At 42.7% G+C, this 16,829-nt stretch overlaps 1 protein-coding gene across 2 annotated transcripts; it reads right to left on the bottom strand.

Moving 5' to 3' along the window:
* Positions 1 to 4,110: 4,110 nt before the first annotated feature.
* Positions 4,111 to 15,641, bottom strand: znf512 (zinc finger protein 512). Of its 2 annotated transcripts, XM_023953181.1 has the most exons (15): positions 14,973 to 15,641; positions 13,672 to 13,806; positions 9,887 to 9,942; positions 9,744 to 9,802; positions 9,060 to 9,574; positions 8,007 to 8,105; positions 7,807 to 7,931; positions 7,508 to 7,594; positions 6,871 to 6,969; positions 6,635 to 6,802; positions 6,350 to 6,547; positions 6,169 to 6,270; positions 5,829 to 5,891; positions 5,591 to 5,689; positions 4,111 to 5,423 (listed from the first exon to the last, which is right to left on the bottom strand). In XM_023953181.1, the coding sequence occupies exons 2-15, from the start codon at positions 13,796 to 13,798 to the stop codon at positions 4,872 to 4,874; spliced, it is 2,349 nt and encodes a 782-aa protein (XP_023808949.1). In that variant the 5' UTR covers positions 13,799 to 13,806; positions 14,973 to 15,641; the 3' UTR covers positions 4,111 to 4,871. The 2 variants fall into 2 exon arrangements, with proteins under 2 accessions (XP_023808949.1, XP_023808950.1); XM_023953182.1 differs by lacking the exons at positions 13,672 to 13,806; positions 14,973 to 15,641 and adding an exon at positions 10,168 to 10,309.
* Positions 15,642 to 16,829: the final 1,188 nt, after the last annotated feature.

Genomic DNA, 16,829 nt, shown 5'->3' on the forward strand with positions numbered 1-16,829 from the left:
CCAGGAAAAGGAGAAGTGGTCCTGAAGCCCACAAAGCAAAGAAACAAAGGGGTAACTATGAAAACACTGTTCGGTTAAGATGGAGGCTTTGGAGGTTCATCTCTGTCACTGACAAATGAGTTTTGGGGTTTTTAGGACAAGTTTTTGCCCCCAAAGGCCTCAAGTGAGGCTGTTCTTCCAACAACCCTCTTTAGAATCAACAGCTAAAGAACTTTAATTTCTTTTTCTTCTCAGGAAGATCTCCAACCGGTGAGTCCCTCATTTCTCTGGCCGCCGTGCCGAACGTTCTTTTTTCTGAGCTTCCTTGAAGGCGTCTTGATTGATCTAGTGTTTAGTGGAACGCTCTGCCTAGTGTGTTGGTCACAGGGAGGATGGATGCAGCAGGTGGTCTTCCTCTCTGACCTCCTTTCATGGAGTTCTTCAATAAAAACAGCTCGACTGTTGAATTAAGTAGAATCAGTTCAGGAATAGAAAGTGTCTCACTTCAGGATTCATGCCAACAATCTTTAGATTTTAGTCTTCAGACGTTGATTGATGCCTTTGCTCATTTGAGGTTTTCTGCCATCTTGAACATTTCATTCAAAACACAATGTTGTGGGAATAACTAACATTGTAAATGCCCCCACGTTTAATAGCGTTGGCATTTTTCTTTTATTGAAATTTTGATTTTCTGGGGCATTTTATTGTATCGAACATTTCGTCGCGTTGGGGCATTTCATTGCCTGAGACATTTTCCTATGTGGGGGCATATTTATTGCATTGGGGCATTTTAATTGCCTTTTAAAATTTGATTGTCGGGGCATTTCATCTCGTTGGGGCATTTCCCTTATGTAGGGGCATTTTTATTACGTTGGGGCATTTCATTGCCTAGAAACGTTTCTGTGCATTGGGCAATATTCATTGCCTTAAAGATTTTATTGCCACGATAATTTTATTGTTTGGGGCATTTTAATGCCTTAAACATTTCCTTGTGTGGGCTGTTTCTTTGTGTTGGGGCATTTTTATTGCCTTTAAAAAATTTTTGCTACAATAATTTTGTCTGGAACACTCCATTGCGTTGGGGCATTTTCATTGCCACGATAATTTTGTGTGGGGCATTCTCATTGCCTTAAATTATATTGCCACGATAATTTTATTGTTTGGGGCATTTAATCTCGTTGGGGCATTTTCTTTATGTAGGGGCATTTTGATTGTGTTGGGGCATTTTTCTATTGCATGGGGGCATTTCATTGCCTGGAACATTGTCATTGCATCGGGCATTTTCCTTGCTTGAAAACTTTATTGCCACAATAATTTCACTATTTGGGGAATTTTAATTCCTTGAACATTTCATTGTGTGGGCAGTTTCTTTTCGTTGGTGGCATTTTATTGCCTAGAACACTTGTGTGGGGCATTCTCATTGCTTTGAAAATTGTATTGTCACGATAATTTTATTGTTAGGGGCATTTCATCTCACTGAGGCATTTCTCTTGCGTTGGGGCATTTGGATTGGGTTGGGGCGTCTTGCCTTTTATTGCCACAATAATTTTATTGCCTGGAACATTTCATTGCATTGGCATTATAATGCCTGGAACATTTCCTTATGTAGGCCATTTTCATTGCGTTGGGGCATTTCATTGAAACGATAATTTTGTGAGGGGCATTTTATTGCCTGGAACACTACTTTTGTGGGGCATTCTAATTGCCTTGAAAATTGTATTGCCACGATTTTATTGTTTCGGGCATTTCATCTCGTTGAGGCATTTTAATTGCGTTGGGGCATTTCCCTTGTGTTGGGGCATTTTCATTGCTTTGTATTTTGATTGCATTGGGTTGGGGCATTTTCCTTGCTTGAAAACTTATTTGCCACAATAATTTCACTATTAGGGGGCATTTCATTGCCTTCAACATTTCCCTGTGTGGGGCATTTTCATTGCATTGGGGCATTTCATTGTCTAGAAACATTTCCTTGCATTTGGGGCACATTCAGTGCCTTAAAGATTTTATTGCCACGATAACTTTATTGTTTGGGGCATTTTAATGCCTTAAACATTTCCTTGTGTAGGGCATTTCCCATGCGTTGGGGTATTTTGATTGTGTTGGAGCATTTTCATTGCCACGATAATTTTGTGTGGGGCATTTTGTTGCCTGGAACTTTTCCTTGTGTGGGGCATACTCATTGCCTTGAAAATTGTATTGCCACGATTTTGTTTGGGGCATTTCATCTCGTTGAGGCATTTTAATTGCGTTGGGGCATTTTGATTGCATTGGGTTGGGGCATTTTAATTGCGCTGGGGCATTTTGATTGCATTGGGTTGGGGCATTTCCCTCATGTTGGGGCAATTCCCTTATGTTGGGGCATTTTCATTGCGTTGGGGCATTTTGATTGCATTGGGTTGGGGCAATTCCCTCATGTTGGGGCAATTCCCTTATGTTGGGGCATTTTCATTGCTTTGGTGTATTTTGATTGCATTGGGTCGGGGCATTTTCCTCATGTTGGGGCAATTCCCTTATGTTGGGGCATTTTGATTGCATTGGGTTGGGGCATTTTAATTGCGTTGGGGCATTTTGATTGCATTGCGTTGGGGCATTTCCCTCATGTTGGGGCAATTCCCTTGTGTTGGGGCATTTTCATTGCTTTGGTGTATTTTGATTGCATTGGGTCGGGGCATTTTCCTTGCTTGAAAACTTATATGCCACACTTAGACTATTTGGGGCATTACGATGCCCTGAACATTTACTTGTGTGGAACATTTCATTGGGTCGGCATTTCACCTCGTTGGGGCATTTTCCTTATGTAGGGGCATTTTCCTTGTGTGGGGCATTTTCATTGCATTGGGGCATTTCATTAAATGAAATCATTAAATGATGCCTTAAAGATTTTAATTTCACGATAATTTTGTTTGGGGCATTTCCCCTTATTTTGGGGCATTTTGATTGCATTGGTTTGGGGCATTTCATCTCGTTGGGGCATATTCCTATGTGGGGCATTCTCATTGCCTTGGGGCTTTTATTTGTATTTTATTTTTTATTATTGGGGGCATTTCAGTCAACTACCCTGAAGAATCCCACAGCACTTTCAGTTTGACAGTTGTGTAGTTGTTGTGTTGTTTCCTTTTCTGCTTATTCTATGCATCTCAGGTATAATTTAAATCATTTTTTCTCTGGTCCTCTTCCCTAATTTCTTTTCTAGATAGTTTCTCATTTTCATAATCTTTGTTTTTGAAAACGATAAAACTTGTGGATAATCCTGATTATTTTTAACATTTTCAGTTTAGCATTTTTTTAACTTTACAATTATTTGTAAAACAACTTTAATCTGAGTTGTTTCAAAAGGTGCTATACTGTTTAAATTCCATATAAATATTTTTTTTTCCCCAAATTATTTACAATTCTAGTTAATTTCTGACTGTCAAAGCAAAATGTTTTTAAAGACGAGTTGTATTGCAGAATAAATTTGGGAGTTTATTTCTCAAAAAGAAAAAAAAATTCAAGTTTATTTAAACTTGATGACTAATATAAAAAAAGAAAAAAATCCTGATTTATCTTTCACTAAACAGTGTTTTCAGCGCAAATGTATTAAAAACTGAAGTGTGATACGTTTTAAAATACATGGGAGAAATATTTAATTTTACTGGGCGACGTAAACATATTCAAGTGTGCCAGTATTCCTAAAATTAAGGTTTGGTTAGGGTAATGCAACCACACGGAGCACCAGTGCTTTCATGTGCCGGTCCCAAGTCCGGGTAAATGCAGAGGGTTGTCGGGTGAATATCTGACGTAAAACCAGAACCGAACCAAAGGTACCATCAGAAACGGTAAACCACTGTGGCGTTCCTGCAGAACCGCCGCTGAGTCCTAACCTTCTACTGGAACACGAGGCCATCAACTCTAAAATAATTAAATCATCTGAAAGAGTTCTACATTCACCCTCTTTGTTTTTATATCTGTTTGAATATTCAGTCTGCTTTTTAATACTTTAGTTTTTAGCATCAAATCATTTTGATGGTAATGAAAGCCACAGCTGGACCTGAGGGTTTTATTTTTGTTGAACTGCTTTTCTTTAAGCAATGGCATATTTTAATTTGGTGACATTCTGCTGAACTGGCAGAACAAACACAAATAACTCAATTTGGTTTGGAAAAATGACATTTTAATAAACAATCAGGCTTTTTGTAGATGAAACTGAGGTTACAGAACAGTTCTAGCTCCTCATGAGTGTCTGTTCACAGGAAGAGGAAAAACGGCCCTAAAAGGCCTTTTTACAGGTTTTAATGTTAGACTTTCTTTGTTTGTCTACAAAATGTATTGTGTAACTGGACAACATAGATGCAATCATGTCACACACACATTGGAGTCCGTACTATGAATACAACAGTCTTCTCACACAGAATAAAAACCCTATTTAATCATGGATGATGTCATGTGACGGCGTGGAAACAGAAAAAAAAATCCCATTTCCTTAAATAATTAAAAGTAGCTCAGAGGTAGACATGTCTGACAAAATGAATCTAGCAGCTAAGCTAATGAGTAAAACAATCTTCATGTTGGGTTATTTAACCCCATGATGCCTGAATTTCATTTGTTTCTGCTTTCAGGTGATAAATGAAGGTAGATTTGGAGCAGAAGATGTTTGATGCATATTTACATCCACAGGCTCAACAGATTCTTGACTTGATAAAGGTTTTAACAGAAAGTCCACACAGGGATGTTTGAGGGCAGTGATGTCAGGTCCACAGCCTGAGGGTCCTTCAGAGTCCATCTTCCAAACTGCTCTGTCCTCAGCTGCTCCGCCCTCTGGATGACGTGAACGTTTCCGTTCGTTAGTCCTTCTCCACGCGAGTCGTCTGGAATGCTGCCCCAGGTGCCGTTCAGGCTCCTCCCCCTGGCTGTCAGGGCTCCATCATGGCCGCTGGTTTCAGATTCCACAGCTGGCTCAGCCTCTGCCCGTCCTTCGGCTCCGTGGAGGAGCTGCTGGTGTTGCTGGCGTTTCCTTCAGCGGCTCCTCCGCTGAAAGCAAAAGCCGTCCCATCCCCCGACTCCCCGTCTGCCTCCTCCTTCACCCTCATTGTAAAATCCATCATCTGGCCGCCGCTGTCCTCCTCCACCTTACTCACTGCAGCCACGGACATGCTGATGTGCCCGGGTGACGGCACCGTCTCCCCCCGGTCCATGTCCACCCAGGTCAGCCCGGAGGCCGGCTCCAGGGGGGTGTAGTGGAGCTGCTGCAGGAGGGGGTCGGCCAGCGGTTGGAGGGTCTGGTTCTCTGCGTAGTGGAAGTGCTGGAGGTGATGCGGCGGCGGCTGCTGCTGCTGCAGGAGGTGCTGAGGGGGGTGTTGGGGGTACTGAACCAGCTTCTGCGCAGACGGACGCATCTCCTTCGGCCGGTTCTTCAGGAAGCTCTCAAACTTCTTGAAGGCTTTTTTGTTTGTCACAAACCAGTCCTGTTCAGACACAGACGTTTAACACTGAAGACTTTTCTTCTGGGAATTAAAGCTCATTTGAAATTTCATTGTTTATTCATTTTGGACTGAAGAGAAACAAAATACCAGGGGGGTAAATTTGACCCCTCGGCTTGTTCAGGAGCCCCAAACAACCCAGAGAGTGATACCTGTGAATGCACAGAGTTGATGTGATACTTGACTCCACTCTCAGAGTTGAACTCCTTGTTGCAGATGAGGCATCGGTATTTTCCCGCCTCAAATTCGCCCTAAAAACGGGGCGTAAACAAAGTTCAGCCATTAAAACCTCACTGTTCTCGGGTTTGTTATTATTCAAATTAGCTTAAAAACTACTCAAGTATTCAAAAGTACAGTATCCAGTTATCAACCGGACAGAAGATGACTCACCTTTGTGCACAGGCCCAGGTGAGCCTTCAGCCCTGAAACGCTGCTGTAGACGCAGCTGCAGCCCTGAAACAGAGAGGATGACATCACAAGTGTCTGCATCTGAAGGAGGTTCCTGATGAGTCAATCCTCCAAATCTCAACATCCGTCTGCAGGGGAGACGTGGATGATGACCTGCAGGTTCCCTTCCTGACTGACGTTTTGCTTTTTCTCATTACATAAGAGGAAATCTGCTTCCATTCATGCTGGTTGGAACTCCACATTTAGGGATTTGATGGTTTGGCTCATCAGGATGCAGCAACTGTTCAGAGAAACTCAAACTCCCATCAGGAGCTGCTTCTACCTGGTTGGGACACTGGACTTTTCTCTGCAGCTTCACCTCGTTCTTCCACTTCCTCAGGACGTCCTGGCTGAAGGCGGGCAGACCGGGCCGAGCGTACTTCAGCTGAGGAGGACACGTTAATCCCTAACTTTCCATGGTTTCTAAAGAATCTGAGCGTGTGGAAAAGTGGATCTCCTCCTGCCTTTTGGTCGTCTGGAACCAGGTCTGACTGGAACTTCCTCTTGGGCCAGTCTTTGGGAAGCTCGTTGTTGGCGATCTCAGCCAGGTGGAAGTTGGCCACCTGAGCCGAGGCCCGCTGCACTCTGCCGCTGGCCGTCCTCTCGGGGTTGGCGTCCTTCTGGGCCTTCTGCCCCTCGTCTTCCTCAGTTTCCTGGGGGGTCTGAGTATGAAGATGCAGGACAGGACTTAAAACGTTCCATCCGAGGGGGATGAGTGCGTTTAAAGACGTGACGGACGGAGGCCTCACAGGAGCGTGCTCAGATCTCAGGTGATACTCCAGACCAGCCTTGGACTTGTAGGCTTTCCCGCAGTGCGAGCAGTTCAGCAGCATCTTCTCCAGCTCCGACGGCTCCTTCCCGCACTTCTTCATGTGGTACACGTAACCCATGATGCTGGTGAAGGCAGCGGTGCAGCCCTGGGGAAGGAAGGCGTGTCACTGAATCATCTCTGCCAGAGGACTGGAGCAGCTTCAAGCAGACTCACCTCTTTGGAGCATTTTAGTTTTCCCAGTCGCTTCAGAATTTTCCGGAGTTTGTCCTTCACGGCATGATCATCCAGCTCCTCAGTGTCATTCACCGTTGGCTGAAGATGAAAGGAAAAGTGGCTAAAAGAAATCCTCCAAACGTCCTTTCATCTCAGTTTGTAACTTTTTAATCTGGAATCCTTTGATAATACTCGTTAACATTTTCTTTTCTGGTTGGTCCCCATAGACATGCACTGCAGATAAAATGACCTTTGTTTAGGTGCAGAAAGTTACTCTGCATTCATGTGCTGTTGGAAGATTTGGAGTATTTCTGACTTTTGTCATGTCCTAGAAATAGTTTTCTTTTTCTCATTTGTTTTGGCTAAAAATGACAGACGTCTGGAAACTCCTTAAAAATGGATCCAAAGATGATCGGAGCAGACTTGGTGACAAGTGACGATAACCTGAACGTTTTCCAATCCTTACGTCAAATGTCACATTTAGCATCAAATATTTACTCTTTTCAAAATAAGAGCCCCTGATTTGATGTCAATAAAAAGGGTTTTAATTATAAGACAATTTCAGAGAAAGGTCACCAAATGTTGATCAGGAGGTCTGATCCATCTAAAAACCCGACGGCAGAGCCGAAGGTCTCACCAGGTGGCTGTGGTCGGCCATGATGTGGTACTTCATGCCTGTGGAAGACTTGAGCTGCTTCCCACAGTGCTGGCAGGTGAAGGGTTCCTGCAACACATGACCCCACGTCTGACCCGTTCTCCCACCAAACTGCAGACTGGAAGCCCTTCTGTGCATGGCTAAAGGCTCAATCAAATAAATACTTATGAAAGAGGTTTTACTTGCTTTTATTTTGAAAAGCCAGAACTTTCAGGCCATCCTGTCTAATTTAGAGTATTTTTGTACCTTAAAGTGATGAGACATTTCTGTTGAGTGCTCACCAGTCTGCAGTTCTCCATGTGTTTCTTTAGCCCCTCCACAGTCTTCCTGCTCACACTTCTGCATTTTGGGCAGGTCACTCTCCCCTTGGCCACGATCTGGATCTGCCAGCGCTCCTCTTGACTTCCTGTTTGATGCCGATAGAAAGGAATTGTTGGGGATATTTGAGGTTTTTGCTCGCCTGATCTCTGCCTGAGCTCACCTGGAGGATACAGAGGAGGCTCCTTCTTCAGCGGGAGAACCGGAGGTTTCTGATCTTCACACTGAACCGAGGTTTTTCCAGCCCGGGTCGCATCAGAACCTGGAAGATTATTCTGATTTGAGGAGTAAAACTAGCTTTGAGAGGAATATAAACCGTGACTTTTATGCAGGTGTCGTCATATGATGGAGGATTTGGGCCACAAGAAAAAAACAAACCAAATGAGTAAAGTCTCAAAGATGAGAGAAATCTAATGTTGCTAATGTTTTAAAAGTAACGTTCAGAGAATAAGTTGGAAAACTATGACAAAAGACAAAGATTTATGATAATGAACAATTGTTTTTAAAGTCAGTTTTACTTGAATAAAATCTTTGGAGAATAGTCTTACAATTATTTTAAAGTCAAATTTATATGGGAATAGTCGTAAAATGAGTATAAAAAAAGGCTTAGCTTTCCTGAAGTAAAAATTTAAAATGCATTTAATAATTTTTAACAAGTTGTGTTCAAGAGAGTCAAGTGTAAGAGTTTAAGATAAAATAATTGAAAAACCTTTGAGATAAAATGGTTAAAATATTTGAATAAAGTTTAAAAATTGAGGAAAATAATATGGTAGTCTGTGATTCCCCCCCCCCCCCTTTTATTTAAGGGAAAAACATTTTTCCCTAAAATAAATACATTTTTAATGAAGAATAAAAGTACAGATTCGGTGCCATTGTTCAGCAGATGGATTTGAATTGTCTGACACATAAATCAAACATGCCGTGTTTCTTTGTTAAAACCTTTTAAAAGTTAGATGAGACATTTTATTTTGAAAAACACAACTTTTAACTTGTAAAATAGACTTTTTGAAGCACAGATTTACGACTTTAATCTATCAAATTGTTGATTTTATGATGTTACGAATCTAAGACAGAATGGTCACATCCAGATGTTTCTGCCCCCTGGTGGCAGCATGAAGTTATTGGCAGGAGGGTTTTGTTCCATTTTTGCTCGTAATGAAATAAAACCCATATTGACGTGCACGTTCTGAATACATGCATGATCGTTGCTTCTTACCAGGCTTCCGGATGTTTCCGCGTCCTCTGCTCGCCTCGCCCCAGCCCTGCTCCTCACCCCACATCTGCACCGGTCCCCCCTCTCCCTCTGGATCTCGTCCTCCGTTCCAGACCGGACTCTGCTCCGGCTCTCCTGCCCAGCCTTGCTCAGGCGCCTGGTCCCGGCCCGTCATCCAGGCCTGTCCCGGTCCGAGATGGCTGCCGTCTCCTCCTGACAGCCATGGCCGCTCTTGACTGAGATGTCGGGCCCCGTCTGTGCCAGAGCTCCAGACGTGGTCCTGCGGCTGGTCTGTAATCGGGCTCCAAGGTTCTGGTTCTGAATGTCTGCTGGAGCTCCAGCTCTGGTCCTGGAGGTCAGGATGCTCCCTGCCTCCTCCACCTTGATGCCAAAGACCTTTGCCCCCAGAGCTTGGTTGAGTGAGGGACCTGTTGGCCAAACCTTCGGAGGATGCTAATGAGCAGCTGGTAGATGGATAATCCACGGTTGCTATGGAAACATTCTGGAGATCCTCATACCTGATGACAAAGAAAAACAGAATTCAGCTTTTAAAACATCACTGATACTAAATCAGACTGTTGAGGTTTGGATGGGGGGGGGGGGGGGGTCACCACATGGTCCTAGATCAATGCTCTTTAAGGGAGGGGGGGGGGTCTGACTTTATATTTAAAACAAGTGGCCCCTCACCTCTTCCCCCCACACCCTTGTTTCATCTTTACAGCGTCTTGATCCTCTGAGTCTTCATGCTGAAACAGGCAGGAGTGGGAGATCTATGCTGATGACAAACGGGTGTTTTTGTGGTTCTTTGTGAAGAACACGTTCATTCTCACCTCTGGACACTCCCCTGGGTTTAGCTCGCTGGAACTCTCAGGTATTTTCTGAACAGCTAAAGGAGGAAAAACGAGGTTTTGCTCATCCCATGACAATAAAACTCAACATTTTATGAGAATAAATCCATAAAAGTCAAAGACTTTTGGTGATAAAGTCCTAAAATCATGAGAAATGGTTAGCTGCTGGATGGAGTTCAGGCTGGACGCTGATGCCCCGCGTCCAAACCAGGTCAGGGGGTGACCACAGATTCTTATAGCAACACAACAGTGATGATGCTCACCGGGAACCAAACTGCATCTTACCCAGATGCAGAGCTGTAAGCTTTGTTTTTTGGCACGTGCAGAGATGCTTCACCTGTATGGAATTACGTTTCTGCCATAAACTGAAAGGGCGTAAAGACAACTAAGCGGGCGTATTTAGGAACTGAGTGAGTGAACCTTAAAACCGCGCAAGCGCAATCCTAACTGAGAAGTGATCTTGCGCGGTCAATTCCTTTTTGCGCGCTCATGTGGATTTACGCTCAGTGTTAAGGGGGCGTTTTTGTCACTTTTGGGGCAGGAACCTTTCTGGTTGATCTGATTGGCTGAAATTTGCATCTGTTATCAACGAGGCAGAGGGGCGGGACTTTCATTATTCAGTGGGGGCGGGGGGGGGGGGCAGGCGGCTCTTGAGCTGCATGTCGCTCTCTGGCTTTTATCATATTTTCTATAGTCAGTACTTTCACAACCGTAAGGTGAAAGTCTTACATTTTCTCCAAAATGTACAGAGAGGCCCTAATGTGTTATTGCGTGACTTCAGTAAAGAGGATCTAGGAGAGAACAGCATGATGACGATATGGAGAGGGGAGAGGACCCCCCCCCCCCCTCCATAGTACAAAGGTGCAGATATATGAATAATGCAGAACAACGTCGTTTGGAAACCCTGGAAATGCAAAGAGACACGATTATGAGGCATAGTTTAAACTGCAGCTATCAGCTACGCGGAGGAACACGGGAATAGAGCAGCTGTGGTTCGGTTAAATTAGATCTTCACAGCTTTGGACTTCCTGCTTCAATAACTCTTCTGATAAACTTTCAAATGTGTCAGCAAGTATCTCACTCATTTTGTATTAACACAGAGAGTGAACTACAAACGCATTTCAAAAGAAAAAAGTTCATTTTATTGTCTTTTAATCAGAATTGTTTGTTTTAAGCTGTAAATGCAAACAGAGCAGCGAGCCGGCTGTCAAGGGACCGTCAGAAAAGTGCAACCTCTGTGAAACAGCATTCTGTAAAAATCAGTGAACTTTTAAAAAGTGAATATATGTCTATATTTATATGAACTGGTAATGAAGACTCGTCAGCATAGTCATGCTACATTATTATTATACTAAATTTTGTTTAGAAAGTCAACCTCTATTTTCTTGCTTATAGTTTTAAAATTTAATAGAGATATGAAACATAACATAAATGCTCAATAGCTTTGAAGATGCTGTAGTTACTGACACAAAACTTCCTGTACTGACTAATCATGACCTTATTTCCTACTACAATAAAGATTATGTAAAATAAATTCTAGCATTTTCAGAGCTATTGAGGATTTTTGACCAAATCTGATCCATTTGTAAATATGAAAAATTCCTAAAAATAAACAATGTACAAACAACTATTGACATTCTTTATTTTAGTATGACAATAAGGTCATGTCAAGTTACTGATAACTTTAGTCATGATTCATATCTATTAAAATTTGAAAAAGTATATGCAACAAGATAAAATAAAGATGGACTTTCCTAAAAAATATGTATTGTAACAAGAATATGCTTTATAATAATTTTATGCATTTTTTGTGAGGTTATTGATTTTTACACAGTGGTGTTTCACAGTTCGCAGAGGTTGCACTTTGTTGACGCTCCCTTGACAGCCGGCTACTGCATGTCTGCATTCACCGGTTGAAGCGAACAATTCTGATAAAACGATCTTTTTTCTTCAGAAATGTATTTGTGGTTCACTCTCTGTGTTAATAGAAAAGTATTGAGATACTTGCTGACACATTTGAACGTTGATCAGAAGTTTTTGAAGCAGGAAGTCTGAATCTGTGGAGATCTTATCGAACAGCTGCCAGAGAATTTAAAATAATGAATCCATGGTTCGCAAGTGAGGACGCTGGAAAACCAACTCCGACAAGACAAGAAGACGCAGCAGCAGCTGAGTTTCCGCGGAAAAGGAAAGGCCTGTGTTGGAAGATCGACTCGAGGCTGAGCGCTGCAACTTCCAGCAGATGACAGTGAACAGCTGATCATCCTCCCCCCTTACCAGGACTCAGAACCGGCGAGTTACGCCACACTCTGGGACTGCAGGACTTAAACTTGGCCTGAGGTGTCTGCTTTCACTGTTCTTAGGAGCCGCATAGCAAAGAGACGGAGTCTGATGAGGAAAGGGAAGCTGGCATGTCTGATAGAGATGTAGCCCAGCTGTTTCCAGATGCAGAAGATGAGGACTTTGATGGATTATAAATGCTGATTGATGACTGAAAAAATAAATCACAACCAACTCAGTTTTGCGCTCGCTGCCTTTTTTAAGCACACACCAGCGTGCACGTTTCACCGGTATGTGTGTTTACGTTAAATACAGAAAAAACACTCAGAACTGAAACGGCGCCGTTTAATCCAGTGCTGTTGTAAGGAGAGGAGGGGGTTATGAGAAATAATATGGCTTTAATTGTGTGTCTGTGTGGAAGGTCAGTGTGTGGTGTGGCTCTTTGACTTTCACAGTTAGACATGTCGGCTCTTTGTGTCAAACTTGTTTGCCCCCACATGTGCAAACGCGGATGTAAAGTGGATTAAAACATTAACCAACGACCCAAAACTAAGGTAAGAAAGTGCAGCGGGTTTTTCTGTGCTCTATGTTTTTCTCATGTGAAAATCACTGCATTTGTTACCGTTTTAATGCTTTTAATCCACGTTACAGCCGCCGTTCCTTTTTTTTATTAAAGCCCCAAAATGAAAGTCCCGCCCCGCTGCTTGAGATGTACATTTCAGCCAATCAGATCAACCAGAAATGTTCCTGCCCCCAAGTGACAAAAACGCCCCCTTAACACTGAGCGTAAATCCAGGTGAGGGCCCAAAAGAGAACTGACCGAGCAGGATCCCTGCTCAGTTAGGATTTCAGCCGTTCAGTTGTAAAATACGGGGTCGCTTGGTTAGAATTGCGCCATCACAGTTTTAAGGTTCACTCACTCAGTTTCTAAATACGCCCGCTTAGTTGTCTTTACGCCCTTTCACTTATTGGCAGATTTGTAATTCCATACACCTGTTTTGCTTTTCCTTTGCTCCCCCTAGTGGCTGAGTTGCGCATTTTGGTTATTTCTTTAAGAAATCATAACTCTCCACAGGTATGGACTAGAAATGTTTTTTTCTCTCTAAACATTCTTATTTTTACTCATGAGTGAGCCTGAGTTAACCCTCTGTTTGTTTGCCAGCCCTGATCTGAGTGATCCACAGCAGCAGGTAGAGCAGGATGATCCAGAAAAAAGACCAGCAGCCCTTTGGACAGGTGACGAGACCCCCCCCCCCCCCCTCACGTTTTTACCCCTTTTCTTCTGACAGGTGGTTTTGGCGGTTTGATGCCGACAATGTTACCACGACGACGGGACGTCTGATTCTGGGAGGGAAGCTGCTCCCTCATCAGTGGGGGACGGACCACGATCCCATCCGTCCCGCTCTGCTGATTTAAGCGGATTTTAGTCCTTTTTCAGGATCAAATCCCGGTCTGAGCCAGATCAGGAGCACATTTCACCACATTACCCGGCGCTGCATCTTTCCGTTGAGACTTCCTCTTTCGCGGCGCGTCCAGAGGTGACATGCCCCCCCCACTGAAGTCCATAGGAGGGCCCATCGGTCCTGCAGCTGCAGCCGCCGGACCACAATGCATTTCTGCCCCTGTGGTTAAAAAAACATGAGCTTCAAACTCAGAATTCTCCCAAATCAAGTGATGATTGAATCCTTGAGAAAAGTTATTTAATCTAAATATTATTGTAAGAAAATGTTTAAGCATGTTCTAAATAAAACATGTCTTTGGTTTAAAAATGTCAACAGAAAAAGAAACAAAACGATCATTAAGGAGCCTCAACTTTTTTACATTTACTGTTTTAAACGGAAGACTTTCACTTAATTAAATCTTCTGATCAAAATTATTTAGTGTTAGGAAAAGCAAAAGATTTATTAAATGTTGAAATGAACAGAAATGCAACATTAAAAATGATTGTACAAAATGAGAATCTAAATTGTAATTGAATATGACTTCCTGGATCGTTTTGGGTTTTTTTCTGGATCATGAACTTCACATGTAGGATGTGGATTTTAACTTGTTAAAAGTTTCATAAAGGAAAAGAAAAGTCTAAAATCTAAATTGGCTAGATCTAGATTTAATGGCAGCAATCTAGAAATCCTATTTGACCCCATTAATGATGTTTTCTGCCCCCCAGCCTGTTGAATGGAACCACATTTACTGTCTGAGAACATCAGTTTTACATGTGTGATGATAAAACTCACATGTTTTATTCTGGATCCAGACTTTTCCACAAACACTGAATTAAAAAAAAATCATTTATTGCATTAAAATGCACCAAAATCTTCCTCCTGAATCTTAGTTTATTTCAAGCTCACGTCAGCAAAACAAACGAAGAAAAAAAGACAAATGCATAGAAATATTGAAAGTATTTAGACGATTATTTCATGATTGAAGTATAAAATAAAGAGAAAATATTTGGACATACCTGCTACTAATCAGATATTAGATATTACACACAGCATTGTATCTAATAATATAACAGCTTGAGAGGGAATAGGAGGCAGTAAAATAACATAATGAATAATGAGAGATTTTGAAAATTATCTTTGAACATTTTTACAGTGTTTTGTTTCAATTATTTCCATTGATTATCTGTTTTCTGTTGTTAAATCTCCCGTTTCCGACGAACAAAGTGGGACCTGAAGGCATCTCCGTTGTTTTCATGAATGACAGAAACCATAGACAATGACACAAAGATCAAAGACAGACTTCCGCCGCGGCGCCTTTGATGGATGCTGGAGATGTTGTTGTTTACCTGCAGACGTAAACAGGAGTCCGTGTTGCGTTCAGGAGGAGGAGGTGCGGGATCGCCTCCCGTCGTCCCGCTCACTCCCTCCGTGAGGACGGCCAGCCTCCATGTCGGTAGCCCGGCCTCCTCTCGGCCGGCAGCGGGGCCTCCGGGCCGGGCAGCCGTGAGGAGAAGGCTCGGTGACTGGAGGAGTTCTGGGAAAGCAGGCGAGCCGCGTCCACGCGGATATCAGCGGACACGCATGACGGCGGACAGACCCGCAGAGTGCGGCTCTCCAGCGGAACGCCCTCCTTCCGGAGACCGCAGCTGCTGCTGCCTTCAAGGGCGGTCGGAAATTCTACTGTCCTGTCTCGTCACGCATATTTGAGAAAAAAATATTTCTTTGGAGAGGACCCACGACGAGAACGTGAAGGTCCACACGGCAGGGATTCGAACCAGGCTATAGGAAAGAGGGCAGACCACTAAACCAAGAGGCTCCTTCATTCCCCTATTGCGGCTGTTGAAACGCTGAAGGAATGACGGATTTGTAGTTTTAGTTCATCAAGTTTAGTCACTTCGTTTTCTAACATTTAAGATAAATGAGCTAAAAGAAAAACAAAAACATGGTAAGAGTTGAATTCTGCACAAACTTCTGTTCAGACTCAAACTTCTTCAAACATGGAATTATTAGATTTACCTTCATATAGATTCCTTTAAAAAAATGGAGTCTACATCAAAGTCGTCATCTTTAAAAGTCTTCAAAATTACATTTTTGACTTTATAGCTTTATATTGTTCTTATAGTGTACAATGTAATTCTATTTACTATATTTCACATTTTCTTATTCCTATTTTTTGTATCTATTGCACATTTGACAATAAAAATAATCTTGAAACCTTCAAATCTGCTGCAGCAGGAGGATGTATTTTATTTTGAAAAGAACTAAAATATGCTGCGGTCAAAAATAAAAAGTTAAAATTGTTGTATGTTTAAAAACATCACAACATTGTAAGTCAGTCATTGTAAATATTCAAAAGCTACATTATATAAGCAAATAGGCACTAAAACAGGAATAAAGTGTTTTTCTTAACAATGAAACGGTTTAACAAACCTAATCTGTTATCTGGCTGTTTTTTCCTGGTGAAGTGTTTCATCTTTGTCATTTATAAAAAGGACCCCCCCCCTCCAGTTTGATAAACCAGGAGCCCCTCAAAATATGGCATCGAGCCCCCACACAAAGCCCCCGTCAGCATCCTTCAGTTGAACACCTTTGGCCACTAGGGGGCAGCGTCAGCTCACTTTATGACTTTGGAAACTGGGCGAAAAGTCCAATCAATCCATCCTTCAAACTGTTTTTCCTTCAAACTCAGCGGGAAAAGTCAGAAAAAAAAAATCCACGTCATTAATTCTAAAGACCTCAGGAGTCAAATAAGGAAAAGCAGATTAATGTCAACCCAGGGAAACTAATAGGAAGGGTGACTAATGATTTGTTTATCTCATTTGAATGTCCATAACTGTGGTTCTATTGATGTATTCAAGTTTAGTCAATACTCAGATCTAAACTTCCTCCGACCTTCTGCTGTGACGGGTCCGCTAGAAGAACAAGCTCGGCCCAGAAAAGGTGGACCCGTGGCAGCACCTGCTTCTGATTCCAACGGATCGATTTCTGCTGAAGGTTCCTCGCCGAGCTGCAGAGCAGACGTTCATCACAGCTGCAGTCGCCGTGGGAACCGTGAACAGCATCTTCCTTCGTGTTTTACTGCAGAGGAAGCTGCGGGCGTCCCATCATTCATTTCAGAAGGAAATCACAAAAACCACCCCCAGAACCCAGGAGCTGGTTCTTGTTGTCATGGGAACGGATGAGACACATGTGAGGGGGTGAGA

This window comes from Oryzias latipes, chromosome 24 (assembly GCF_002234675.1).
Source record: "Oryzias latipes chromosome 24, ASM223467v1".
Taxonomy (NCBI): Eukaryota; Metazoa; Chordata; class Actinopteri; order Beloniformes; family Adrianichthyidae; genus Oryzias; species Oryzias latipes.